At 46.9% G+C, this 27,244-nt stretch overlaps 1 protein-coding gene across 2 annotated transcripts in view; it reads right to left on the minus strand.

The window, feature by feature from the left end:
- Positions 1-27,244, minus strand: part of CARD10 (caspase recruitment domain family member 10) — a 57,082-nt gene that overhangs the window by 16,167 nt on the left and 13,671 nt on the right. For both annotated transcript variants that reach the window (XM_061639062.1, XM_061639061.1), the window contains exons 6-15: positions 21,992-22,174; positions 19,316-19,471; positions 18,351-18,476; positions 16,337-16,534; positions 13,766-13,912; positions 8,966-9,081; positions 7,098-7,138; positions 5,537-5,657; positions 2,980-3,160; positions 581-704 (exon numbers count right to left, since the gene is read on the minus strand). In XM_061639062.1, the coding sequence (XP_061495046.1) occupies positions 581-704; positions 2,980-3,160; positions 5,537-5,657; positions 7,098-7,138; positions 8,966-9,081; positions 13,766-13,912; positions 16,337-16,534; positions 18,351-18,476; positions 19,316-19,471; positions 21,992-22,174 (1,393 nt within the window). The remainder of the gene's footprint in view (positions 1-580; positions 705-2,979; positions 3,161-5,536; positions 5,658-7,097; positions 7,139-8,965; positions 9,082-13,765; positions 13,913-16,336; positions 16,535-18,350; positions 18,477-19,315; positions 19,472-21,991; positions 22,175-27,244) is intronic.

The following is a 27,244-nucleotide window of genomic DNA, read 5'->3' on the forward strand; positions in this document are numbered from 1 at the left end:
GGCAACTGGGCTCCTTGGGACTATGCAGCAGCTTGCCCACGGCTGCACAGGTGGCAGGGCACGTAACCCCTGAGCCACTCACTGTGGGGGTGATCTTTAGCTGGCCCTTTACACCCAGGAGACACGAGCGGGGATTTGAACTCACAGACTCTGGACTCCCAGCCAAGCTGTGGGGGACCAGAGATTCCCAACAAGAACAGGAAAACCTTCCCAGCATAGCAACATATGTGACTCCCCAAATGTAAATGTGCGTGGTGTGCACATATTTTGCATAATCTGTGTTCCTTCGGGGAGTGCAAGACAGAAGTACAGAGTTACAAAGAGCACGGCACTGAAGTGCTACTCCTGGATAACCACACAACTCAATCTTGCTTCAAGGTTCTGAGATTTCATTCCGTAGGCACAGGGACTAGAAAGTTGGCATGCGTACTTTAAAAAAAAACAAGCTTGGAAGATGTGGAATTCTACGCCAGGCATTTCATTCAATATTTCTGCAGCGTTATTACAGATACAGCCTTGGCTGTCCAGATGAGTTAAGGATAAAGGTCCACAAAAACCGGACTGGGTAAAGGCAGCTTACCTCTCATATCAGGTACAAAGAGAAGAGCAGATGGATCATCCCAGTGCAACAGACTCAGGTAAGCTACCTCCCGTGTGCAGTTCTCCAGAGAGAGCACCTCCCCATTTAGCTGTGTCCCCCTAAGCTGCCATAGAAATATACACAGAATGGAGATGCATAGATCAGCCACAATTAGCTTCATAACAATATTTCTGGACTAAAAAAAACTGTGCTACTACCTCTTCATCCACCCCCTCCGTAATCTTAAACAAAATGAGAAAGCAAGAGAAGGCGGTTAATGCATGCTTGACAGCAGGCTTCCCAGGGACAGAAGATCTTAAAAAAAGGGCTGCTGTTAGATTCTTTGATCTTTCGCTAAAGGAAGGCGTTCAGGGAATTGGGAACTTCTAAGCTGGAGAAGACTTTCCAGAGCTACCAGAACAGGCTCCAGGTCTCTCTGTTCAGCAGTGGACCCTGTGACTTAGGCTCATTCATCCTCAACACCCCATATTGCTGGGGTATATGACACAAATCTCTGGACAGTCAGGGAAAGAGGAGGTTTGGACGTGCAGACTACACTAATATTAGCCACTATGACAGAACATCGATGGACATAGCAGCTTTCCTACTGTCCCTTAAGCTATAGCCCAGGAGCGGGGAATCTCAGGCCCAAGGGCCAAATGCAGCCCTCCAGGCCTCTCTACCTGGCCCTTGAGACCCTTCCCAGCCCACACTCTTTCTCCAGCCCCACCTTCCTTGAATGCTTTTTGCCCTGCTGAAACATGTCCTTGAACTCTGATCACGCCTCTTGCTTGCCTGCATAGAGAAGGGGGTGTACGTGTAAAAACTAGCCTACAGTACTAAAGCAAAATTTGCATGTATTGCACCACCCATTTTTGCCTCTCCCACAGCTAGAAAGTGGCCTCTGGGAGGCTGCCTAAATGGGACAGCGGTCCTTCCGCTGAAAAAGGCTCTAACTATGCTAATTATGCTAGGCAGTCACCACAACACGCGAGTGGCTGCAGCTCTGCTAATTGGTTCAGAAAATGAAAAGGACAAGCAATATTTTCATCGTTGGTGTAGCCTCGTGGCTAAGAGTAGCCTGGTGACAGAGAGACTGAGCCGGGACTCAGGACAGCCCAGGCTGAAATCTTGCCTCTGCCGTGAACTTACTAGGCAGCGTTAGGCACGCACCTCTCTTTCAGCTTCCGTCTACAATATGGAGATAGTAATACCGGACCTATTGTGCCCAGCTGTTTTATTTACTTACAGGCATACCCTGCTTAACGTCGCTTCACTTAACGTAGCCTCGCTATAACGTACATGCTCCATATGCCTGTATTTCTCTGAAAACACAGCACAGCAGCAGAGTCTTTAGAGCACGGGGGTGGAAATAGACACAATCGCGCCACCGCAAATCAGCTGGGAGGCGCGATCGTGATCAGCTGAGAGGTGCGGCAGCGCAGCAGCAGAGGCTTTAGCGCTGGGCTTTGAGGCTCCGCATGAAGGAGAGGTAAAAGGTTTTAAAAGGTAGTGCTTCACTTTAAGGACATTTTCGGTTTACGTACTCGCTCTGGTCCCATTGAGTACGTTAATGCGAGGTATTACTGTAATTTATTTTCATTTATTATTTGATTTATTTCCCTTCCTTCCTCCCAGCAGCAGCCGAGGGTGGCAAGGATTTGTTGTAAGGATTACAGCAAGAGAACATCGGTCAAGTGCTTTAGGAACATAGGAAGCTGAATGATACTGATTCAAACCACTGACAGTATCACCAGCATCTTCATGGATGCTCCTGGAGTACATCATCCTTGACCACTGGCTATGCTGGTTAGGGCTCCCCACCTCTCTGGTCTACCCTGGCAGTGCCTCTCCAAGGTTTCAAACAGGGATTTTCCCCAATCCTATGAAAAGATACTGGGGACTGAGTCTGGGAACTTTTTCACACAAAGTGTGTGCTCTACCACCGAGCTGCAGCCCTGGTTACTTTTACAAGGCTAAATAAAATGTGATGTATTCTTAGCATAGTCTTGGAATGGACCAAAAAGCCCGCAGACAAGCCCACATCCACATTTAAGACCCCCCCCCAAAAAAAACCCTCCATGAGACAAACTATAGGGGAAGGCAAAATTATGCCAATAAACCATCTGGTGCCAATATTAGTTGTCCATGCGAGTAAATGCTATCCCCCATGATAGGGCTTGTCTGAAAGTTAGCAAGGCAGTGGCTTTGTCTCTGAAATACTGTATCTGCAATACACAACCCAGCCACTAGGTGTTGTTCTGCATCATATATCTGAAGTCCAAGAGACAAAGGGGAGGAGAGCCCCCCCTTTGGTTTATTGTTGCAGTTCCCCCTCCTCCTTCCTTATAATGCTTCCTGCTCAGACATTATCTGCAATTCCATACATTCATTCATACCTCTAGAAGTCGGCATCCCTCTCTGAGTCCTGCGCTCTCGGCTTCTGAGCCTGGCTTCACCCACTGGATGTAAATCCCGGTTCTGTTTCCTCCAAGGATAGAGATGTCCCCAGTAAGACCCCTGCTTTGGGGTGCTGGAATGCCCAGGTTGCCCGTGCTAGACAAATGCACCACAACAGATCTGGACAGGGAAGAAAAAACAACTATTGGGATTTAGACTCTGCAAGGAAGGTCATTCTCTGCTTAGATTAGTAGGACATAGGGCAGGAATGGAGAACTTGTGGCCCTCCATAACGTCTGACTATTGGCCATGCTGGCTAGGGCTCATGGGAACTGGAGTCCAACAACTTTTGGAAGGGCCACAGGTTCCCCATCCCTGATATAGGGAAAGCTCCGTAAATCACTGGACTAAAGAGAGGTTTTGTGAGGTCTGATTGGTAAGAGGGACTGCCTACATTCCCGTGATACTCAGGGTGGGTTATACAAGGCTGGCTCTTCCCCAGCTACTGTAGATTTCAGAATTTGGGAAGGGATTATCATTAACAGCCCTAATGCACTGTTCCCAAATTCGTTCCACTGCAACAGATTTGAGTTCTGCTGAGGTAGGGCATTGTCTGTGATTCAGCAGACAAGAGAGGAAGTGGAGTACACGTAGATCTCATAAGCAAGCTTTTGTTTTGAACATATGGTGCTGCCTTGTTCTACTTAATTGTTGTTGTATTTTCTTTTTGTCTAAAACCACCTGGGAATTTTTAGTGAAGACAATATAAAATATCTGTAATAAATAATGTCCAATCTAGGGTCACAAAACCCTCCATTGCCTAAATGGAGAAAACATCTCCAGCAATGGCTGGAACACAGAAACCCAGATCTGGTGTAGTGGTTAGATTGTCAGACAAGGACCTGGGAGACCAGGGTTGAAATCCCCACTCAGCCATGAAGCTCACTGGGTGACCTTGAGCCAGTCACAATGTCTCAGCCTAACCTACCTCACAGGGTTGTTGTGAGGATAAAATGGAGAGGGGGAACAACTGCCTTGAGCTCCTTGGAGGAAAAGTGGGATATAAATGTAATAAATAAACAAAACAAAATAAAACAAGCCTTCTGCTACTGAGTTGTGGTGTCACTTCCATGGTCAACAGAGCACTTAGCACATTATGCTGCCGCAAAACAAACAGACAGCAGCCATCTCCCTGAGAACTTTCTCTTTTACACAAGGGTCAACCCATTCAACAGAAAGATTTGCCTTGGGTACTAATTTTGTAGAGGGCAGCACCCCAACTCCACCAGCTACCCCTCTTGCTTAAAACAAACATAAGAAGAGCCCTGCTTGATGAAACCAAAAGCCCATCTAGTCCAGCATCCTGTTCTTACAGAGGCCAACCAGACGCCCATGGGAAGCTCACAAGCAGGACCCAAGCGCAATAGCACTCTCCCCAGCAACTGGTATACAGAGGCACACTGTCTCCGACACATAGCATTCATGCATTATAGCACTTTACTCCTCTTTCATTTTCCATAGGTGCCGATGTGAGGTCCACAGGCAGGACATTAACACAATAGCCCTCTCCCGCTCATGATCCCCTACAATTGGCATTTGGAAGCATGTCGCCTCCAATACTAGAGGTAGTGCACAGCCATCATGGCTGGTAGCCATTGATAGCCTCATCCTCCACGAATTTGTCTAATCCTATTTTAAAGCCATCCAAGTGGGTGGCCATCCCTACACTTCCATAGTTTTCACCATGCACTGTGTGAAGAAGTCCTTCCTGAATCTCCCACCATGCAGCTTCATTGGATAACCCCGGGTGCTAGTATTACATGGGAGAACTTATCCACTTTCCCCACACCAAGCATAATGTTATTGATTGCAAACATAATTTTACATTTATGTCCCACCCTTGCTGATTATAGCCTTTGGGGCCATTGCTCGGTGTAGACCACGTCTTTTGCATTCAGAAGGTCCCGGGCTTAACCTCTGGCATCTCCCCTTAAAAGGATATTGCGCTACAGGACATCAGAACTCTGGCGCTCAGGTCCAGCTTGCAGGCTTCCCACAGGCATCTGTGAAAACATGATGCTGGACTAGATGGCCTTTTGCCTGATCCAGCAGGGCTCTTCTTATGTTAGAACTTGGGAGAGCTGCTGCCAGTCAGAGTAGACATTGGTGGGCTAAATGCCCCGATAGTCAGACACAGTAAAAAGACAGCTTTACATGCTCATATGTTCACAAGTAAGGGTAGGCAAAGGGGCAGGGGAAAGTGAGGGCAGGGGAAAGTGAGGGCAGGGGAAAGTGAGGGCAGGGGAAAGTGAGGGCAGGGGAAAGTGAGGGCAGGGGAAAGTGAGGGCAGGGGAAAGTGAGGACAGCAGCAGCAGTTGTGTAGGCCCCAGTAGTGGGGAGGGGAGATGTCCTGAGAATCGAAGACATGCAATAGTGAGCACAGGCCTGATGGGGTTACCCAGCATGGGTGCCCCACCTAGGATGCTTGCATTTACAAGGCTACCTCTCCCAACTATCATGGAGCAGGAAGGGTGCGTGTGTGAAAAGCAAACAGACCTCCGGGCAAACTCCGGCTGGTCAGAGGTCCTAGGCAAGCATGTTTCCGACTTTGCCCTGGTGTGAGCACTGCTGGAAGAGGATGGTGATCTGACGGACGAGAGAGTTGTGGTAACACTTCCTGACAGAGAGAAGGGTGGAGAACAAGTTACCAGGGGCAACATTCAAGGATTCACAAATACCCCACACCCAAAGGGCATTGATGAAAACACTGAAATAGATGGGCCAGGAAAAGTCCAAACTATGGAGCCCTTAACATTTAAATGGTCCAACCGTGCGGGCAGCTGGTCATGGAAATTAGGACTCACATAATACACCCCCAGCCGCATTGTTGGGTCACTTAACATCACTCCAGCAGTGAAACAGCCACTCATGGGGGGGGGGAAGCAAATCCTACACAACTAGAGCAGAGGTTGGAGAGCCTCAGGCCTAGAGGTCACAGGTGGCCCTCCATGCTTCCTTCTCTGGCCTTCAGGACTCTCCTAGGCCATGCCTCCTTTGCAGGCCACACCCCTCACTGGCCCTCACCACAACCTCCTCAAGTGCTTTTTCCTGGCTGGAATGTGTCCTTGAGCTGTGCCAATGCCTCCTGCTTGCCTGGATGGAGAGATGTGAGTGCATGGAGACCTTTGGCTTTTGCGTGGCTGTCACTAGTGATGTCAGCTGGCAAGAGGGCATGGTTTTAGGAAAATGGTCTCACAGGAAAACTGGCCCCCTTGGGGGGCCATGATTGGCCCAGAGTTCAGAGGTTCCCCACCTCTGCTCTGAATGCTGCCAACTGAAACAGTCTGCTTCAACTTGCTCCGCCCCCCTTTCCCTCTGGCCCCACCCACCACTGACATGTCACCTCCTCCATAAGGGAATGTGGTCCTCAGGCTGTAAAAGAGATTCCCCATCCCTGAGCTAGTGTAAAAGGGACCCCTGAAACTAGAGCATCAAGCATAGCAGCAGGCAAGAAGAACGGTCAACTGGACTTCACCGTACTTGGACTGGATTCTGAGAAACGCCCATGAAGCTGGAGAAATTTGAAATGGACTCCCTAAGTGCGTTGGAATGGACTCAGGGCAAACCTTCCCCCATTTTTAGCCTCTGACTGCAGAAGCCAGACACTCTTTGCACACATGCCAATCGCCCCAAGGAGATGCGTCAGTAGAAAATGCCACACTGTAGCCAGGCCAGAGATATACAATGGGACATGCTTTAGAGATTTACAGCCTGTCACCAAGAACCGATAACAGCCTGAAGCTGAAGCATTTATCTCTTCCGGTTCCCACTCCCCTGAAACTGAATCGAACTGACTGTCAGACAAAAACTCTCCATAAATTAAATATGCCCGACCAGAATAGCCTAAGAACTATGCATGCAGGAGGCTGGTGAGACCCTAGAGGTGCTCCCAGAGCTGACAGAAGAGTGGGCCAAGGGTGCCCCCTAGTGGCTACATAGTCATGCAACTGATTTGGCAGAGGGAAGCCACTCCTCTGAGCCTCACTTGCAGCTTTCAAGAAGCAGCATGATAATAAAGGGGGTGGTGCAGGGGAGAGAGGACTGTGACTGGCAATACCTGTTAAGTCTTCCATGCTGCCAAAGGACCCACAAGACTGACTAAAAACACAAAAGAAACACAGAGGGGGAGGCATTAATGCAAAACAGTACAAGAATCACAACCATTTCTCCATCCCTTCCCTGCTCTTACAAATAAGATATTTTATTCTATGTGCATCCCTTCCTATCTCCAAACAATTCCAAGTTGGTTTGCACAAGGCTCTTGGAGAGTCACCCATCCCAAACAACAACCGAGGACACGCCTGCTTAGCTATGCCGATAGAACTACCAGCAGCAAGCCATTTCCTAGGCTTGTCATTGCATTGATCCTTCCCAGGTGCAGCTCTATCAGAAATGATAGCCACCCACCCACTCTTCTGCCCACAGCCACTCTCTGGTCTTTTGGCCTGTCCAAAAAGATAGCATGTTCAATTCAGCATGTTCAATTCACTCCTCCCCTCCTCCTTTGCCGTCAGTGCCTACATTCGTTTCTCCCAGCAATCTTCTGGAACTGGGGCACCCCCATCTCCCCAGAGATTCTACTAACTAAAGTCTCTTAACTCCTCCCCATTTCCTTGCATACCACTTCATATTTCTCATCCTATGCCCCAGTGTCGTACACACCCACACTTAGCGCACAGACTATGAGGCCTTCGATTCAGCCCATGGGGTCCCTTTTTCTTTCTGCCTGCCAGCTCCTGTCCCATGTAGAAACAGAGAGGGTATTCAAGGGGGTGGGGCGAAGCCTGTAAGGGGAATTTCTCTGGCCCTATTTTGAGTAAGGTTCCATCTGCAGCTTACATTTAAAGCACTATTTATTATACCACTTTAAGTCGTGGCTTCTCCCCACCCCTGCCAAAGCATCCTGGGAACTGTGATTTGTTAAGGGTGCTGAGAGATGTTAGGAGACTGCTGTTCCTCTCACAGAGCTACAGTTCTCAGAGTGGTTTAACAGTCAATCCCTCTTCCCAGGGAATCTGAGAATTGTAGCTCTGTGAGGGGAACAGGGGTCTCCTTACAACTCTCGCAGAACCCTTAACAAAATATAGTTCCCAGGATACTTTGGAGGAAGCCATGACTGTTTAAAGTGATGTAAGAATGCTTCAAATGTAAGGTGCAGATGCAGCCTAAGATGCAGCCCTTTTCAACCTGGACCTAAGATAGGGTTTGCACCCCATCTCCACTGCCCTCCATGCCAAACCCCCAAATCCCCCCCCAAAAAAAGAGGCTTGCCTTCAGGAAGTGGGGTTGGGTGGAGAGCAGGAGAGAGGGCTGGGAGTCCAATACCATGATCCCTGGTGGGACTTTATGAATGAAGCATCCTCTGCACCCAATGAAAAGCCCCATCTGGCCTGCCCTCCACCTCTCCTTGTTACTCCCTCCACATTCCCAAAAGGTAAAGCCTTTTTTCCCCCTTGGAAAAGGGAGAGGTAGGCTGGCAGAGGTGGGAGGCCTGGAGAAGAGGAGGAGCTGGGATTTTCAAGACACCTTGAGGATTTTCAAGGGCTTGATTTGAACATGGGGGGAGTTTTAATTAATGTGTTTGGGGCAGGTCAGAGGGGGCCACCCCATCCCTAGTTTCAAAACCATGGCTCACTGGAACCCTAATGGCAGCAATCATGCCTGAGACCCAAAGCTATGTCCACTGCTGGAATTAGGGTGAGCCACACACCCCGCTCCAAATATATATGCTGATTACAGGTCATGTTCTGTAGCAGGAGATGCTCTAGGACTCCAAAATGGATGAGCCTGACGGCCCCAACACAAAATCATAGAATAGTAGAGTTGGAGGTGCCTATAAGGTCATCGAGTCCAACCCCCAAGCGTGTGCCACTGCAGCACCAGTGGGGGAGGGGGGAGGAAGGAGGGCGGGATTCCAAGTGTCACCTCTTGATGGGAGTCGGTCCATCTTCCCGCTGCCGTCGAAGAATGGAGCCAGCACAGGGTGGGAAGGGAAAGATGGAAAGGCGGTTTATTTCTCTCTCTCTGTCTGGAGTCACTTCCTAAGGGAAAAAGAGAGAGGCCTTAGTCAGACCCTTCCACGCCCAAACTCCTTCAGCGAGACTCAAACCCCATGAGTGGTAAATCACGTATGTGTAGAAGGGTGTGTATGAATAAAACCAACCATGCTGGAGGGGGAAAGAGTACTTTATGGTTTCTGGATTATTCAGACATGTTACAGCAGCCCCCACCTAGTGCAGAGTTGCGGCAACAAGGAGTATGTGGCAGTGGACTGAAAGGTAATAGGCGGAAGGGTGGTGAACCTCAGGCCCAAGGGCTGAATGTAGCCCTCCAAGCCTCTCCATCTGGCCCTCGGGACACTCCTCAGGCCACATGCCTTCCCCAGATGCACCCCTCACCCGCCCTCCTTTACACCCTCCTGGAACGTTTTTGCCTGACTCGAATCTGTCCTTGAACTCCGACAAAGCCTCTTGCTTCTCTCAATGGAAGACAGAGAGCGGTGTGTTGACTGTGTGTAGAAACCAGCCTACTGTACAAAGGTTAATGTTACAGTCACTGCTCTGCCCATTTTTGTCCCTGGCTCCACCCAACACTGGTATGGGGCCCTCAGAAGGTTGCCCAGAAGGAATTTATTTGTTTTATTATTTATTTATTATTTTATTTATATCCCGCCCTTCCTCCCAGCAGGAGTGCAGGGCAGCAATACAGCCTTCAGGCTGAAAAAGGTTCCGGATCCCTTATAAAAAGTTATAGGATGTTGGGTGTTCCTTCTGTGTTGCCCACATCCTGCTTGTGGCTCTGCCCAGTTTTAGGCATTCTATTGGCATACCTTCACCAGTGGAACAGCTCCGCCAGCAGTATTGGCTTACCAGGCATTCCCCCAAGTGCGGCAGGGCTTCCACCAGATCCTATACCTCTTGGCCAGTGTATCTTAAACCAATGAAATTTGGCAGTCCTACCTCACACTGGTGTCTTCTTTCTTTGGATGAATTACATTTAGCTATAGATGCCAACAAACCATGATAACTGTAGACTTGTTGCCTTCCCAGGTTTTTTGGCCCCTGAACAACACCCCTCCTCTCCAAAATTGGAATTTCTGCACCAATGGAGGTCAAAAAAGGTACATCTTTATGAAATAAAGATGGTGTCTCTTAGTAACATGTTGGGAATGCAAAAATGAATTCTAGAGATTAGGTGGATCAGTGATTTATGTTAATCAGACTAACAGGCCAATGCAGTTGGACTACAATTCCCATCATCCCTGACCAATGGCCATGCTGGCTGAGGCTGATGGGAGTTGCAGTCCAACAACCTCTGGAAAGTGCTAGACAGGCTATCCCTACACTATAATCTACATTGCATTTAAAAGAAAGGGGAACACTTCAGCAATATATTAGGAACATCAAAATTGTTATTTTTTTAAAAAAAGTTCAACAAAAAGTCTAAATTGTAAAAAGGGTGCACTATATATATACAGTACATTCTGCAATGGAAGTAAATTAGGAAATGGATTGACATGAATTTGGGTTGCAGAATTCCAGTACAGAATTACATACAACCTGCATATAAATCCTTTCTTCCCCAATGCCAAGTCTTAACAGACAGACAGTTTGGAGTCATAGTTAGCATTCTGGAGTGGGATTGGGGAAACCTAGGTCTAAATCCCAACTCAGCCACAAAGCTCGCTGGGTTATCTTGGGCCACTCACTACCTCTCATTCTAACCTATCTTGCAGGGTTGCTATGCTCCTTGGAAGAAGGGCATGATAAAACTGTAATTAAAAAATATGTAAAGCTAGTTTGCCCTCCTTTCCACATGCTACACCTGTGCAAGCCCACTTGCTACAGAAGTATCTTAGCTAAAAGAGCAAGATGTTCAAATAAACAGAAAAATAAGGCACAGCAGCTGAAGAGATTATTTCTACCTGCCCAAAAGTACAGAGGACATGAATGCAGCCGGCTCAGATAAAGGACAGCATCTATTTCCTTGGAGCTACTTAAATCAAAGATTCAAAGATTGGCTCTGTGCTAGAACATCTTAATTTGCTGAACACCAACTAAACTGGCTGGCAAGAAAATTTAGGGCAGACTCTAAGGAAGAGTGCCAAGTCATGTCATCCCTTTACTCTTTTGCCATCAGCAGCATATTCTTAGCTGTGGCTGAAAAGCTCCAGACCACCAATGCTGGATGCCCTGGGGAGAGAGGAAAACTTCAGGAAGCACATGGGATAGTAACCAATTTGCTTCTGGCAGCTTTCCTCCATCTGGAAGCCAACTGTGGAGAGACAGACTCCTTTTCAAGGGAAGAGCTATAGCTCAGTGGTACAGCATCTGCCTCGCATGTAGAAGGTCCCAGGTACAATCCCTGGCGTCTCCCAGTAGGGCTGAGAGAGAACTGTGCCTGAAACCCTGGAGAGTTGCCGCTAGTCAGTAAAGATTGGCCAATGGCCTGACTCAGTATAAAGCAGCTTCCTGGGTGCCTAAAAGGCAATGCAAGAGCAGCAGACCAAATGATGGTTGGTCATTGGCCCAATACTCTGCATTAGTGGTAAAGCAAAAAAACTTGTGACCTCCCAATGTTGTTTGGACTCCAACTCCCATCAGCCACAGCCAGCATGGCCAATGTTCAGGAATGCTGGGAGACTGAGTACAACAGCATCATAAGTCCCTACTACTGGGTTAGATTATGCAAGCCAGGCATGTGTGCATAATGTGTGGGTTTTATTCTACCTGCAATTTTTTTTAAAAAAAAATACCATAAAAGCCCATGGTAGGAAAAAAGAAGGGGAAGAGATGTTTAGGGAATAACTGTACATCAGGAGTAGCCCATGTTGTGCATACCAGATGTTGTTGGACTGCAACCTCCCATCATTCCTTATCATTGGCCATGCTGGCTGGGGCTGATGGGAGCTGTAGTCCACATCAGGAGGGCACATTGAGTGTCCCTTGTGCACAAGATCAGGAAGAGGGAGACTGAGAACACAGGAACCATTAATGCAAACTTATTGTCCCATTATTCCTCCAATTTTCCAAGTTTTATTTCAAAATATAAGAGCAACACTTTTTATGTGCTTTACAGTGAAAGCTGAGATCTTGAGAATTCTGACAATTTCACATTAATAATATATATAACATATTATATATATGTATTCAGCAAATATAACATGTTTGCCAACCATTTATAATGTAACTACATCCTGCCCCATTCCAAGAGCTCAGGGTGGCCCTCATCAATTCAATGATTCATATGGGTTCATGTACCGTAAAAGGCCAAGGAGTATAACACAGAGAAACAGAGCTGGGAAGAGAGTGGAAGGAAGGGAGACAACCAGAATGTTAAAATACGGAATTCTGAAGTTGTCTGAAGCACTTCATATGCCTCATGATAATGATTTTTACAGTAATTTGTGAAAGGTGAGCAAGTATCATAGCACCCAAGTGAGTCAGAGTGCTGGCCAGGGCCGGCACCAGCCTGCCCCTGGCATGCGGCTCCTGCCTGTTCCACCTACCTCTCTCCTGTCTTTGCAGCTGCGTAAACTACACGCACATGGCTGCCATCAACCAAGATGGTGGCAAAGGCTTCTCTAAGGGGCTGATGCCCCTGCCACCATCTTGGTTGATGGCACGCATGTGCAGCACTCTACGTGCGCACACATGCCTGCGATCAACCAAGATGGCGGTAGGGGCATCAGCCCCTGAAAGAAGCTTCCTCCACCATCTTGGTTGACAGCAGCCTTATGCGCGCAGCAAAGACAGGAGAGAGGTAGGTGGAGCGAGCGAACGGGCAGGCAGCTCCCTCCCTGTGATCTGTGGCAAGGACCCTGCCACGGATTGTGGAAGGGGAGCGCTACTTTCCCACCCTAACGAGAGGGGCCCTTCAGGGGCCCTCGGCCAGGGCCTGACCTGAGCACATTTTGGCACCGGCCCTAGTAGTGGCATTTGTATCTGTTCCCTCCTAGGGCATGCACACTGAGTTCAATGGAACGTGCTACCAAGATAACACTGCACAGAATTGACATCTTAGGCACCACAGCATAGAATTCAGAAGCTATTTCAGAGGCAGAGAATGTGTGACCTTTCAGATGTTGTTGGACTCCAACTCCCATCAGCCCCAGCCGGCACAGCCAAAGGGCAAGGATGATGAGAGTTTTAGTCCAACATCATCTGGAGGTCCCTGCAATATTTGGTGCATTTCAAAAACAGGGATTCTGTGCATTCTTCCCAAAAATCATAGGGCCTTGTAGAGGTTTCATCTCTGCCCTTATGTCCTAGCTCCGGGGCACTATTTTCTGCTCAGGCTCCAAAAGATTTGGAGATACTGGACAAGATGCGTTAATGTTTTAGATTGTGGATGGCAATTGCTCTACTTTGGAAAGAAAAAAGTTCAAAGGCCAGTAAAACTGGCCATCTCCCAGTGAAGCCACAGCTTTGCCTCGTTGCTTCCATGCTGCTGGGCTATGCAAATACAAAACAGTAATACAGCTTCTTATACTCTTAGGTACACACCAAGCTGCCTTATACCAAATCAGACCGTCGGTCCATCTAGGGCAATACTGTCTACTCCAACTGCCAGCAGCTCTCCAGGTTCCCCGGGGTCCCAGCTCTCTTTCCCATCCCTTGCAAACCTGATCCTTTTTCATTGGAGATGCCCAAGATTGAGCCTGGGACCTTCTGCAAGCAAGGCATGTGCTCTATTATATTCTGGCTTTTTAAATCCCCCTTTTACCTCATTCTGGCTTACAGAGTCGTCAGGGAAGACGATGTCCAGGACGCCTGGGGTATCGACAACACCACCCTCTAGGGAAGAAGGCTTCTCGATCACACTCCAAGTGCTGCTTAGGATGGAACAGAGCGAATAGGAGGAGGAACACACCTATGGAGTGGAAAGCCAAAAGATGTCTCAGCAGTCAGATCCTTAAAAAGAGACTTGCTGCTGTAAAACGTGCCTGGAAGCCACTCTCTCCCACTCTAAGAAGGAGGAAGGAGAGGTCGTTAGATGAGACCACTCCACTCCACCTCTGACCTTAAGAGTTGGCACACTGACAGAGCAGCTTCAAAGGACAACCACACCGCAAGGCTGCACAACCAGAATTAACAAAAGCTCAGGCTGTACTCCTGTGTGCTCTTACTTGGGAGTAAGCCCCAATGAAAACAGTGAGATTTACTTCTGAGTGAACATGCATAGCCTTGCACAGTCAATTGTGCTTCTCGTGGTTGGAACTATAGACAGCTCTTATGCCATTCACATAAAACACCAAACTTATAAAAGTAAAACATTTATGTGTTTGAATCCCCTGGATATGATTTTATAGACTTTTATACTGCTGTTTTATTGATTACAGGTTGTACTTTTGCTTTAATGATATCGTTTGGTTTTATATTATACACAGCTTAGAGATGTTTTAAAATATTAAGCTGTTATTAATGCTTTGAAATAAAATAACTACATAAAGCCAAAGCCTTATTTGTGTCCCTTACGGGGAGATGTGGGAATGGACCATTTTTAACTTAGCTTGTCCATCCATGAATCTTGTGTCTATGGGTTGCATTCAGCTAATTCCTACTCAGAGAAGACACAATGAAATTAATGGATCTAAGTTAGTCATGCCTATTAACTTCAATAGGTCTACTCTGAGTAGGGCTAGCAGTGAATACCACCCCATGTTCTTAACTACTTTGTTTCTTACTACTACAGTCTTCCAGATGGAAAACGCAAGACAAGTGTTGGCTACCATTGCTCGTTTTCATTGCTGCTCATGCTTAGAGGGGATAAGTGAACAAGCAGCAAACATAACATCATAAGAGCCCTGCTGGATCCAGACGAAGGCCCATCTAATCCAACATCCTGTTCTCACAGTGGCCAACCAAATGCATATGGGAAGCCTGCAAGCAGGACCTGAGTGCTTACATTGATAGCAAAGAGGTGGAAAAGCTGAGCCAGGAGGCTCCAGGGAGTGGCAGTGGACCCCCAGCTGGGGTGTGGGCCTTGTCAGATGCCCAGCAATGCCAACCCTTAACTCCGTGCAACTGATGTGGTAAGTTCTCGCCTACCATAACACATACCACCATAAACCAGGCAAGATAGTTTCCTGGGGCCCCAGCAAATCTCTTTCTAGGGCATGTCCCAGATGGTGATTTTAAAAGAGTGTTGATGTACACCCAAAGTATTCCCATTATTCAGAGTATGGTGTGCCAATGTTAACATCCTACAATGATTTCCCACCCACCTGTTCACACCTCAAACAGCAGTGAGTACATGACCAACATGGTCCATGCTATCTGAGGCTGGAAACAGACAATACGTGGTTTGGTTAGTGGGGTGGGCGGGGGAGGAGAGATTGGTTTTGTTTCCATAAGGCTGAAATTGGCACGCTTGAGAACATTGTCCATGGTGCACAAAATTCATACCACTAGAGACTTCCATGATTTCCCCATGCTTATGAAACTCCCTCCCCAGGCAGGTCTCTGTGTTGATGACTTTTAATCAAGCCATTCAGAATTTTTTTGTTCCAAATTCTTTTAGTTGGTAATTTAGTTGTTTTGTATTTAACTGCTACCACATTCAACACTTTTGCTGCTTTTTAAAAAATATATTTATACTGTGCTTCTGCTGATATCGTTTTAATTGCTGCTATTATGATTTTTTTAGATGTTTTAGTGTTTTATAGTGTTCTTACTTTTTTCCTAATATGTCGCAATGAACTTTATGTTTTTAATATGTTGTCAAACCAGATTACCACATACAATCATACCATCTTCAAGCCTCTTAAACTACTGCTTGTCTACCTTAGGCAGGTGGAATTATAGGCGGAGTTATTCTGTTATTGAATGGCAGGAGCCCCACTACTATGGATGCGCACAACAGATACTCATTGCCTAGTTTATTATGACTTGCGCTTTAAAAAGCATCAAAGTCACAGGGCATGGTCTGAAGGCACTTAATTCAGCTACCTTGTGGAAGCGAAGCAGGTCTGGCTTGGGTCAGTGCCTGGATGGGAGACCATCTCGCAACCCCATGCCTGCCACCTCAAGCTCCATGGAAAAAACCCAAGAAATCCGTGCTTGCATTTGAGGATAGGAAGCTGGTAAAATGGTGAATTTCCAGTTCAGGTAGTTCCCATCAGAAAGGCTGCTGGTTACCTTCAGCCCCCCTCAACATACAAGAAATTCTGTCCTCTCTTTTTGCAATCCTAACTTATTCCGCCCACTTCTATGTTGGCTTCCCTTCCCTCCTCTCAAAATACCAACTTTTCCCCTCTTCTTGCTCCCCAAAGGATTCCTCTTTTCCAAGATGTACCTTCTTGCCCAAGCCCCTGGTGCAATGACAGCGCTGCAGCTGCACCTCTAATGTGCCAATCTTGCCCTCAGCCTGCGTAAGCTTGCTCAGTAACTCGCCCTTCTCTTCCTCCAAGGCCCGAACACGCCTGCGGCACTGGTCCTTCTCAATGAGGCTTTGTGAGTATTGCAGCTGAATGCCTTCTCGGCTCTGGATTGCCTGAAAGAAACACATACCTTGAGGGGAGGCAGAGATACCTTGGGAAGGTGGAATTGCAGGCAAACTTATGCACGCTCTGTGCTTTCTTCTCATTTTATTTCTTGTAAAAAAACTATTCTGCAATCTTCATTATACCAATTAAACAACTTTTGCATGTACCTGTTTCTCTTGCATAACTTACATCTGCTTGTCATAGTCATGGAGGAAGGCCACGGACTTATCGGGAACAATAAAGGCCCACCCTTTGACTACTAGACCTTCTCTTCAGTCCCCTTATGGTATTCCCCAGGCACTGTCTGTATCCTTTGCAGTAATAAGGGGCAGAAAGTTTGCTTCTTAGAAAAACCTTTGGTTCCCCAAATGCTAAACTTCAGAGATTAACATCCTATCCCACTTATGCATTACAAATCATAGACTGGTATGGCACGACTCAGACAGGGAGACTGGTAGGTCAGATACCAATCCTCAGCTCCTTGCACCAGAGACAGCTTCAGGGTTTCTTCTGCATGTGTGTGTTTGGGGGGGGGTCTTCAGCATGGATGCCCGCTAATGGGAGCATCTCCCCACTAAGCACTGCTGCCCTCCAGATGCTGTTGGACTCCCAGCTCCCATCAGCCCAAGCCAGCAAGGCCAATAGTCAAGTATGATGGCAGCTGGAGTCCAGCAACATCTGGGCCCACAGATTCTCCATCCCTGCTCTGTGCAGTTCACAGCTTTTCAGAGCCGCTTCCTCAGGTGGTGGCATAGCACTGCGGAGGGAAGGAAGCTCCCAGAGGGGTCCCAATTCTCACCAACATCCAGAGAAAATAGGACAGGAAGCAACAGCAGCAGCTGGTGCTTCAGCACCTTGGACAGCTCCTTGAAAGTTCAGATTCCACTGCTCCACTGACAGAGAGCCACCAGCTGCCACTGATCCTCAGTAGCAGCAGGGGGTCGGGGTGGTCAAAAGTGGGACTTCCAAAATGTTCTGCCATTAGCAACAGGCTAGCAACCTGACTGGAAGAGGAAACTGCAGGTAATTCAATCCAGGATGCAAAACCTGAGGAGCAGAATCCTGTTCTGAAGATTCAGGCAATTCCAGAAGGCTAACCCCAACCTGCTGCCTCCTATGCACATCCTAGATCTGCTGTATTCCTCCAATCTACATAGCTTCCCACTCAGCCAACCCGCTGGTATCCCCGTCTGTGCTTTCAGACATCTTCCCTGCCATCTGGATGTCCGATGCCTTCTATACCAGCATTCTTGATCTCTCGACCTGAATCTCCTGTTTTAATTACTGTGTAATGGCATTGTTTTATTGCAAATGTTTAAATTAGGGATGTTTATATTTTACTGCTTGTGTCTGGTTTTTATACTTGTAAACAGCTTAGAAGCCTATTCCGGCACTAAGCGGTATATAAATTTAATAATAATAATAATTCTGGACAGTCCCCTGGACAGTCCTTCAACCTCAGGAACTGTGGTGTTGGCTTGGCCTCCTGATGGGCTTTAAAATTCATCCCAGCTGGCCTCCTCTGCTTCTAAGAACGCTCAGCAAGGGTAGGATCATGTAGGAGAAACCGTGTGTAGCATGAGAGGCTGGACTGGGGCCACAAGATTAGCACTCTTGCTCTCTTCACTAGATCCCTTCCTTCAATTGCAGCTTCTACAGTCTCATGTTACCCAGAGTGGCATGTAATGGAGCACCAACCACATCACTGACATCTGCCCTCAGCAGTCCTTTAGCAGTCAAAAATGACAGTAGAGGGATTATATCACCTACCAGGAGCCCCCAAATTCTAGCCTAAGGAAAGATTGCCAGATAGAAGCAACTCACCTGATCTCTTTCCTTCTCAATCTCCTCTAATTGAGCCAGCACAGTATTCATTCTGTGTTTGTACAGGTCACAATTCTTCTGCAGAGTCTGGTACCTCAGTTGCAGATCCTCCATAACTTGCAGATACTGGGGGATTTGAATGCAGAGGGTTATGCTTTAAAGAGATATATTATGGCTAAAATTGAAACTGGTTTTGGCCTGCAAGCTGTGCAATCAGGGATCAGATCTGGAACACAGCAAGAGAGAGGGGCTGGGGGGCGAGTGCATATGCTAATGTTCCTCGTCACCTCTACCTCACCATTTCACAATCACACATACCCCCACAAACACCTGGGACTGGAATGACGGTTTCTGGGGTAGAGAGCCTGGCTTCCTGGCAGCTTTGAACAGGGCTAGCATCAGAGGTCAGGCATTGGCAGGCAGCTGCCAAGGCCCACACCCCAGCAGGGGGCCTACTGCCAGCACTTTGGCCCTGTTCCTTGTCCTCCTTGATGCCTCTGTCTGTTCACCTGCTCTCTCCAAGCAAGTAAGCAGTGATAAGAGCAAAGGAAAGGAGGACCAGGCTCCTTTGCCCTCTCCTTCTGGGCAGTGAAGCCCAGGAAGGGCCATGGCTCCATGGCAGAGCATCAGCTTTGCATGCAGAAGATCCCAGGGTCAATCCCCAGGATGGGCCAATGATCTGATTCAGGGTAAGGCAGCTTCCTCTGTTCCTATGAAGCAGACTGGGCCAGGGGGCAGCAAGCAAAAAGGCCATCGTAGGGAGGGGCCCACTTTGGGAAGGGGGGGCTTCTTGAGAGCAGCTTGTTCAAGGGCCCTGGAAAACCTGGCACTGGCACTGGCTTGGAGCCCCAGCACTCTCCTTTTCATAGACATGAATGACTGGATGCATCCTAACCACAGTGGGGAGTGCATGACTGCATCAATGCCTCCCCCAAAGCCAAATGCCTGGAGAAGGGGCAACTTACCTTATCTCTCAGCCCCTCAGCCCACTGCAGCTCATTTTGCACAGAGTCTAATTTCTGGCACAGTTCTTGCCGGTCAGCTTGCGCTTCTTTCCGGTCATGCTCCAAAATGTCTAGAAGGATCCTCTCAGAGCCTGGCACTTGGCTTTCACCTGCTGGCTAAGCAACAAAGAAGCAAAATCACCTGTCTGCTGCGATGAGCAGAGTTAGGGATAGGAGGAGGGAGGGAGGGAAGAATAGTAGCCGGCACATGCAGTGAGGCAATTTTCAGTACATCCAGTGAGGACTCCAGAATAAAAAACTTTGTAAATACATTTTTTTGTTTATAATTTACCCCACCATCAATTAAGGCATGTCTGCATTACAATCTTCACATTATTTTGATGCCACTTTAAAGAATGGCTTCTCCCCCAAAATCCAAGGAATTCTAGTCTGGTGGCCACTAGAAATTCCTGAAGGTGCCCCACATTGATGCGGAACCTTTCTATATCATCCAGGATTCCCAACATGTTGTGCAGTGATGGACAATTACAATGAAGAGTCAGCTCACGGAATGGTCTAAACACTAAGGCAGTGTCCAGTATATATTTCTCTCTCTCATTTTATTCTCATAACAACCTTGTGACGTAACTGAGGCCAAGGTCAGCCTGTGAGCTTTGTGGCTGAGGGGGGCTTTGGAACTTGAGTCTCCCCAATCCCAGACCAACACTGTAACCAAATTGGCTCTCCAATCAGATAATGTGTAGCCCAGCCCCAAGTTGGCAGCTATTGCCTTGACCAAGATACAAATGTCCAACAAAAAAAAAAAGGGACCCTGAGTGGTGAAAAATAATATTCTCTCTAGCTCGAAATGAAGAACCAAACTGTGAATGATTGAAGCTGTAATGTCAAAATGTCATAACTAAGCAATGCTTTATGGTTCATTATGAACACAGAGAGATGGGGGTCATGTCTTCCAAGATAAGAACCTTATAATTTCATGCTTTATAGGCCCAGTTCTTAAACCACTCCAAGTTTAAATTACACAGTTTTAAATGGCAATATCAACATTTTGCTGAGCATGTAATAGATTTATATAACTAACTGATTGTATCCAGATGCTGCCTCCTTACCAATCAATTTCTTTTCTTGTTCCCAAGTAAAATTATATCTCCTCCTGGTTAAACCTTTTTGTGTGTGTGGTGAGGTGGGGTGGGGAATAATCTCAAACTGAAATATCTTTAAACAGTTTTCTCCAAGTTTTGCTATCTAGAACGAGCTGTAAATCATGATATAAGGTTGTACAAACCGCGTTTGGGGGCGGGGGAGAGACGAGATCTCACAAACTATTTAGAGTTCTGTAATACCTTTTCTTAAACAGGGAGAAATTCTAAAATAACATGCTCACATATCCATGGGTAAGATTTTGTCATCCCGATACCAACAGGCAGCCTACTTCTCCTACATATCCAAGAGCCACAGCTGTTCAAGGCACCCATTTGTATTTTAGCAACAGCTCTACGCCAACCCTAGAGGCCCTTCTTTTAAATTGATTTTGTTTTTGTTAACCTTTTACTAAAGCTAGAGCCCTGATCCAGCCCCAGTGGTACTAAACCCTAATCCCCTATGCGGTACATGGTGATAGCCTTAACTGCTGCAACAGGGGACAGTCTTGCTGCGAGAGGTTAGTCCATTTGGAGCCTTTTCGGTTGGGGAAGAAAATACAGAAGTGTGCGCTCCACTGGTGCACAGGTGAAGTTAGCAGCTTTGAAAGGGGTGTATTTGGGGTAGAGGAAAACAAAGGTTCACAAAAAGGCAGGGCATTGCTGCAATGTGAAGGGGGTAACCTTGCTGGCATCCATCCCTGCACCCATTTATGGGTTACATATGAAAATCACACATCTGGCTAGGCAGCAGAGAGAGATGGAGGCAACATAGCCAAGGACAGGGCACTGCAGTGGGGGGTGCTTTGAACTGGGCCCTCCAACAGCCAGTCTCCAGCACCTGATCTCTTTTGCACCACCATTGCTCTGGCTCTTCAGCAAAACCAGTGAGATTGGGCTTTGTGGATCGAGGGTCCCTTCTCCAAGTTGCAGTTGCAGACTAGCTACATTCAAATAACTTCACCAGCCAACTGGGCCCACCAGGACTTATAAAACTTACATCTAAATCAGCTCTCACTCTGACCAACTTGTCTCACTGAGAACCCACCTCTCTTCTCTTTCATCCTGAATATTACTGACCATCAAGTAAATCAGGGATAAAGAGCTTATGGCCTTCCAGATGTTGTTCAGCTCCCATCAGCCCAGCCAACATGGCCAATGGTCAGGGATGATGGGAGTTGTAGTACAGCATCATCTGGAGGGCAACCATTTCCCCAGCCCTGAACTACATCATCTATCCTCAGGTTGCATTCTTGTCCTTGCAGACGTCTCGTAGGCATCGGGTTGGCCACTGTGAGAAGAGGATGCTGGACTAGATGGGCCTTTGGCCTAATTCAGCACAGCTCTTCCTATGTACACATTTTCCTGGGACCTTCCGCATGCAAACCATATGCACTGCCTTTGGGCTACCACTGTTACAACCTTCCTGCGTGCAGAGAGTGGCTCTTACCATCCAGGAGAAGCTTAAGTTTCAGCATCGAGACATCCAATGCAATTCAGTGGAACATTTCCACAGACTAGCATTTTCAGCAAGTACCTGGACCGTGCTTTGCAGCTCCTGAAGTGAAGCTCTCAGTCTCTGGTTCTCTGCTCGCAACTCACAGATGGTGTCAATGAGGCCATGATCCTCCACCTCTCTCTGGGGAGCCGCCAATGTCTGCTTCTTCAATAGGGAGCACTCTTCCTCCATGCTGCTGACCTTGCATTTCAACTGGTCTACCTGAAATATAGAAAACAAAGACCACAACAGGTCAATCCCACTTTTTATTTATTTGCTTGCTTGATTGATTGATTGGCTGTCTTTGAGGGACTGACCTTCCCAGAGCGTCTCACAACATTCTAAAAACATAAAATTCATCCATAATGTACTAATTGTAAAAGCCACGGTCTATAAAAACACCTGAGCTTCTAAAAATATTACGACAGCAACAGAAAGACAGTATCAGAAAAAAAAACACCTGTATGAGACTGCAACCCTAACCATGTCTACTCAGAAATAAACCCTACTGAATTCAATGGGGTTTACTCCCAGGTAAGGAGGCTTAGGACTGCTGCTTAAATTATTTAAATTCAAAAAGGAGCACAGCATAAAGTATATACACAGTGTAGAAGGAGCAAATATTGGAACAAGAACCTGAAGAGGTATATAGTAGGAGAAATAAAGCCTTGCAAAGTGATCCTGGCAGGGATGGTGGGTGCAAGGCACTGACTACAGAGCAGGGGAAGAAGCCAGAGAAATGGATGTGGGGCTCAATTTTGAGTAGGGCTAACTCCAGAATTGATCCCAAATGCCAAAGCAAAACCCTTGAACTTATGAAGTAGTAATAAAGAAGGGAGGATGACCCAAATATCAAAGTAAATCTGAGCAAACATAGGAAAGCTGCCTTATACCAAGTTAGACCAGTGGTCCATCCACCTCAGTATTGTCTACACTGACTGGCAGCAACTCTCCAGGGTTTCAGAGAGGACTCTCCCAGTGTTACCTGGAGATGCTGGGAATTGAACTTGAGATCTTTGGCATGCAAAGCAGACACTCTACCAGCAAACTACAGCCCTTCCCCGCAACTTGTCTCCCCACAAGCCATACCACATTTCTGGAGACCAGGAACAGAGCTTTCAGGTCAGAAGGTAGGTATAAGAAGTTCCAAAACAATCACCTCTCTTATTAGGACATGCACAAGATCTCTTAAGAAGAAAGAATACCAGGAATTAGACAGAAACAGATACAGATTAACCATTCCTAAGAGCCTTAGACCACTCTACTGTATTCACAATCAGGGTGACACAAGGGTGGCATATTTTGTTTTCATCTTTTTCATGTTATACTTGGGGTTGTTTATTGTCAGCTAAATGTTAGTCACCATGCACCTTCCCTTCTCTCAGATTGGGGGAGGAACAGGGTCTTGTCAGATGCCTGGAGAGCCCCCAATGCAAAACAGAAAGTCAGGGATGATCCCCCCACTCCACTCCAAGCTCATAAGCAGGGTGTGGGCTTGTTACCCTTCCCATAAACTGTAGGAGATGTTTGACAAGGTATGCAGAGCAAGCTTGCCGGCCTTTGGCTTTGGTCACAAAAGCATCTGGAAGCATTTCAATATCTGCCGAAATAGTATGAAAATTCAAGAAAGACAGCTGCAGAACACCCCATCAACAGAAAAACAGAGTATGCAAAGACAAATGGGTTTACTCAGACCCTGCATTGTCAAACAGAGACATTGGTGTTAGGATCTGTTGGAGTAAAATTCAAGAGAAAAAGTGAGGGGGAAAGGGGGGGTAGAGAACAGAATTCATGTCAGTGTAAATGCAAGGCCACGTCAACATTCCATCTATAATCCAATGTCAATGCCGTGGCTTTGTGCAAAGAGCCCTGGGAACTATAGTTCTTTCCAGCTGTGAAATGACTTCATCACACAAACCTGCCCGGTGAACATGTTGCAGCCCCCTTGATACTGGCCAGTCTCACCAACAGGCTGATTCCATTCTATTTTCCTCATATCTCTATAGAACAAGGCCAATACTGTCTGGGAAAGGGGCTTGCAAGAGCAGCAGGTGGTTGCCTCTTGCAAATGATACTAATATGAAAACAACAACACTCACATATTCAAGGTCTGAATCTAACACTAAAAACAAGCTGAGCCCTGGCCCAGTCTAAGCAGGAACAGTTAAGTTATTCTCTCTCCCTCTTTCACCCTCTAGGCCAGGGTTAGCCAATATGGCGCCCTCTAGATGTCACTGAACTACAAATCCCAGCATCCCAGATGATAGGAGTTGCAGTTCAACAACATCTGATGGACATCACAGTGGCTATCCCTGCACTAGGACCACATTCCACATTGTTTCTGTAGTGCCATAACAGAAAATGCAGAGACGGTGCAAGATATAGTAAACAGGACAGAACTGCAGAATACAGGTAAATAGCAGCAAATCAGATAAACCCAGAAGTGTTTAAGTCTATATTGATGTGCAGTAGTAAGCAACAGGTCAATGACTGGAATCCCAGGAGCCAGAGATTAAGAAAGCAGCAATGGTACTCCAGAAGGAGTTCTAACCCAAACATAGGATTGGACAGATAAGCTCAAGGTGAAGCTGTCCCACCTCAGACAGAGGAAATAGGTGTGTCCATTGCTCAAAGTGAAAGCCGGATCACCAAGGTGCAGCCTCATAAATTCCTTCCACTATCTAGAATGAAAAGGCTGCCCAGGATGTGGGTTTGTCACCTGACCATTTTATGGTCCCAAGTCCCAGCCACTTTCTCTCGCACTCTTCTTAGTGATTTTATAGGTACTCAAAGTGAATTCATAACAAAACCTATATCCTACGCCCATTCTCAGCTTCTGGGACTTGTTTGCTACATGGAAAGATCATCCGCTATAAACACAAATGAAAACCTCTTTCAGTTCACTAGAAAGAAGATTAAGAAGTGCCTTGGCCACAGCCATGGCCTGTGTTTTAATGCCTTCCTGGAGCAAATGTGAAAGCGACTACAGGGTTCAGATCTAACCAACAAAGGCAAGAACTGCCACAATCGATCATTTTTACAGCATCATCAATATGCATGGGGCTTCGCAGAGCAAATAGCACGACAGTTGCTTACTCTACAGTGGCTCCACTAGACAGGGAGACAAGTGGGAGAGCAAATAAAAGAAAGGGGTGAGGAAGGAGAGAGACATGCACAGGAGAAGCCCTATGATGGCAAGCAAACACAGTGTATATATTATACACTGAGATTGGCTGAATCTTTGAGGATCTGGGGTGGCCCAAGAGAATACAAGAGTCCTCCTGAGGAGGGATGTGGAGGGTGAGAAAAAGCTGGCCGGGGATATTTTGGACATCAGGAAATGCTGCACCTGGGGGACGAGAGCTCAGTAATACGGCACATTTGTTTGCATGCAAAAGGAACCAGGTTCCATCCCAGGCATCTCCACTTCAAAGGATCAGGTGGCAGATGATGCAACAGACCCTTGCCTGAGACCCTGGAGAGCTGCTGCCAATCAGAGTAGATGCAATGCTGTCCTAGATGGATAAATAGCCTGACTTGCTACAGGGCAGCTTCTTATGTTCCTACCTTGATAAAATTTTCTTTATTTTATCCACCTCTCAATGGATTAGTTTTTGCTATACACTCAGACCAGTTTTGGGCATTCAGTTTAATCCTGAGAGAAAGACAGGTGTTGCTTTGCAGCACAGAACCAGGGAGTGCAAATCCCCAAGTCCCCTTCCTCCACAACAATATCCCATCCAAAATATAACGTTCACATCCTCCCAGTTAGGGGAGATGCAAAGCTTTGTTTCAAATGCAATGTTGCTGTGGAAGAACAGGAAGCACAGTCCAGTCCCTGTGCAGAAAGGCATCATCCATCACTCTCTCAGGGTCTAACTGAATGTCATACTGTTGGTTGGGAAGAAAGAGGCTTTTTCTTTGGCCTCTCTCTGTAGAACGTGTCTTGGCTTACTTGCAAGAGTCATCTGGAACCCATTTACTCTTTGGTTATTTTTGTGAGTGGCAACTTGCTCACTCCCATTTGTTGTCTGTATCTTACTCTAGTTAAGACTGTAGGTGTTACACGGAATGAGGAAGGGGCTAAAGTGGGGTGGGATTTTGCCTTGGCACCAAGGGTCTTTGACTTTCTGCTCCCTTTCAAGTTCTGCATGGAGGAGCGGATATTCCACTGGTGTAGGAGAGCCAGTGTGGTGTACGAGAGCCAGTATGGTGTAGTGGTTAAAGTGTTGGACTATGCCTGGGAGGCCAGGGTTCGAATCCCCAGACAGCCACAAAGCTCACTGGGTGACCTTGGGCCAGTCACTGCCTCTCAGCCTCAGAGGAAGGCAATGGTAAAACCACCTCTGAATACCACTTACCATGAAAACCCTATTCATAGGGTCGCCATAAGTCAGAATTGACTTGAAGGCAGTCCATTTTCAAAGGGAAGTATGAGAGACTGTAACGGAGACTGGAGATGGTCTCAGACAGGAATTCAACAAGGGAGAAACCCTAAAAGATGCCCAGCTAAATGGATGGGCAAACTCAGTTTAGAAATTAAAGTGTTAAGAGACTTGCCAGATAACAGAGTTGCTTTCCATCATTCAGAACCTTTTATTTATGCTTTAGGAAGACTTCCAGGCACATCAATTCGCTGGGCTTCATGCAGGAACACTGGCCTGGATATATTCTTATGGCCCCAGGCCTCAAAAATTGACTACATGAACAATGCTCAGATATTATATAGACATTATTTTACCACTCCTTTATTCCTGAGAATCCACTGGTGGCATCCATTCCAAATTGCTGCATTCCTATTTTCCCCATTATCTGTGTTTCTTGAAGACCAGCTTATAGCTTTAAAAAAAACTACGACAATTACGGTACAGTCTGAGAAGACTGCAGCACAGCTGAAACAAAGTAGTTGAGAGCTGTGTGTAATGAGGGGGCACACATGAAAAAGAGGACAGGACTCCTGCATCTTTAATTAGGTGTGTAGAAGAGGGAATTTCAGCAGACACAGCTTGTCATGCTTGTGGAACCCCCACCTCCCCAGTGCTCTCTGGCAAGAGCAGCACCAAGCTGTCCCCCATTGCCACCATTATTGCTACTGTTATTTATGACTACTACTGCAGTGAAACTGACAAGTCTTCCCCCTGCCTCAGCTGCCAGTTCAGAGAAGGCTGTTGAGTGCACAACACCACATCTATTGCAGGAGGGGAGGGGATGCAAAATTGATGATGCTCCCCCATCCATCACTACATGAGTTCTGGAAAATGCAGGAAGGGATAGAGAGTGCCATTGCAGAGG

The sequence above is a fragment of the Rhineura floridana genome, chromosome 8 (assembly GCF_030035675.1).
Source record: "Rhineura floridana isolate rRhiFlo1 chromosome 8, rRhiFlo1.hap2, whole genome shotgun sequence".
NCBI classification, from domain to species: Eukaryota; Metazoa; Chordata; class Lepidosauria; order Squamata; family Rhineuridae; genus Rhineura; species Rhineura floridana.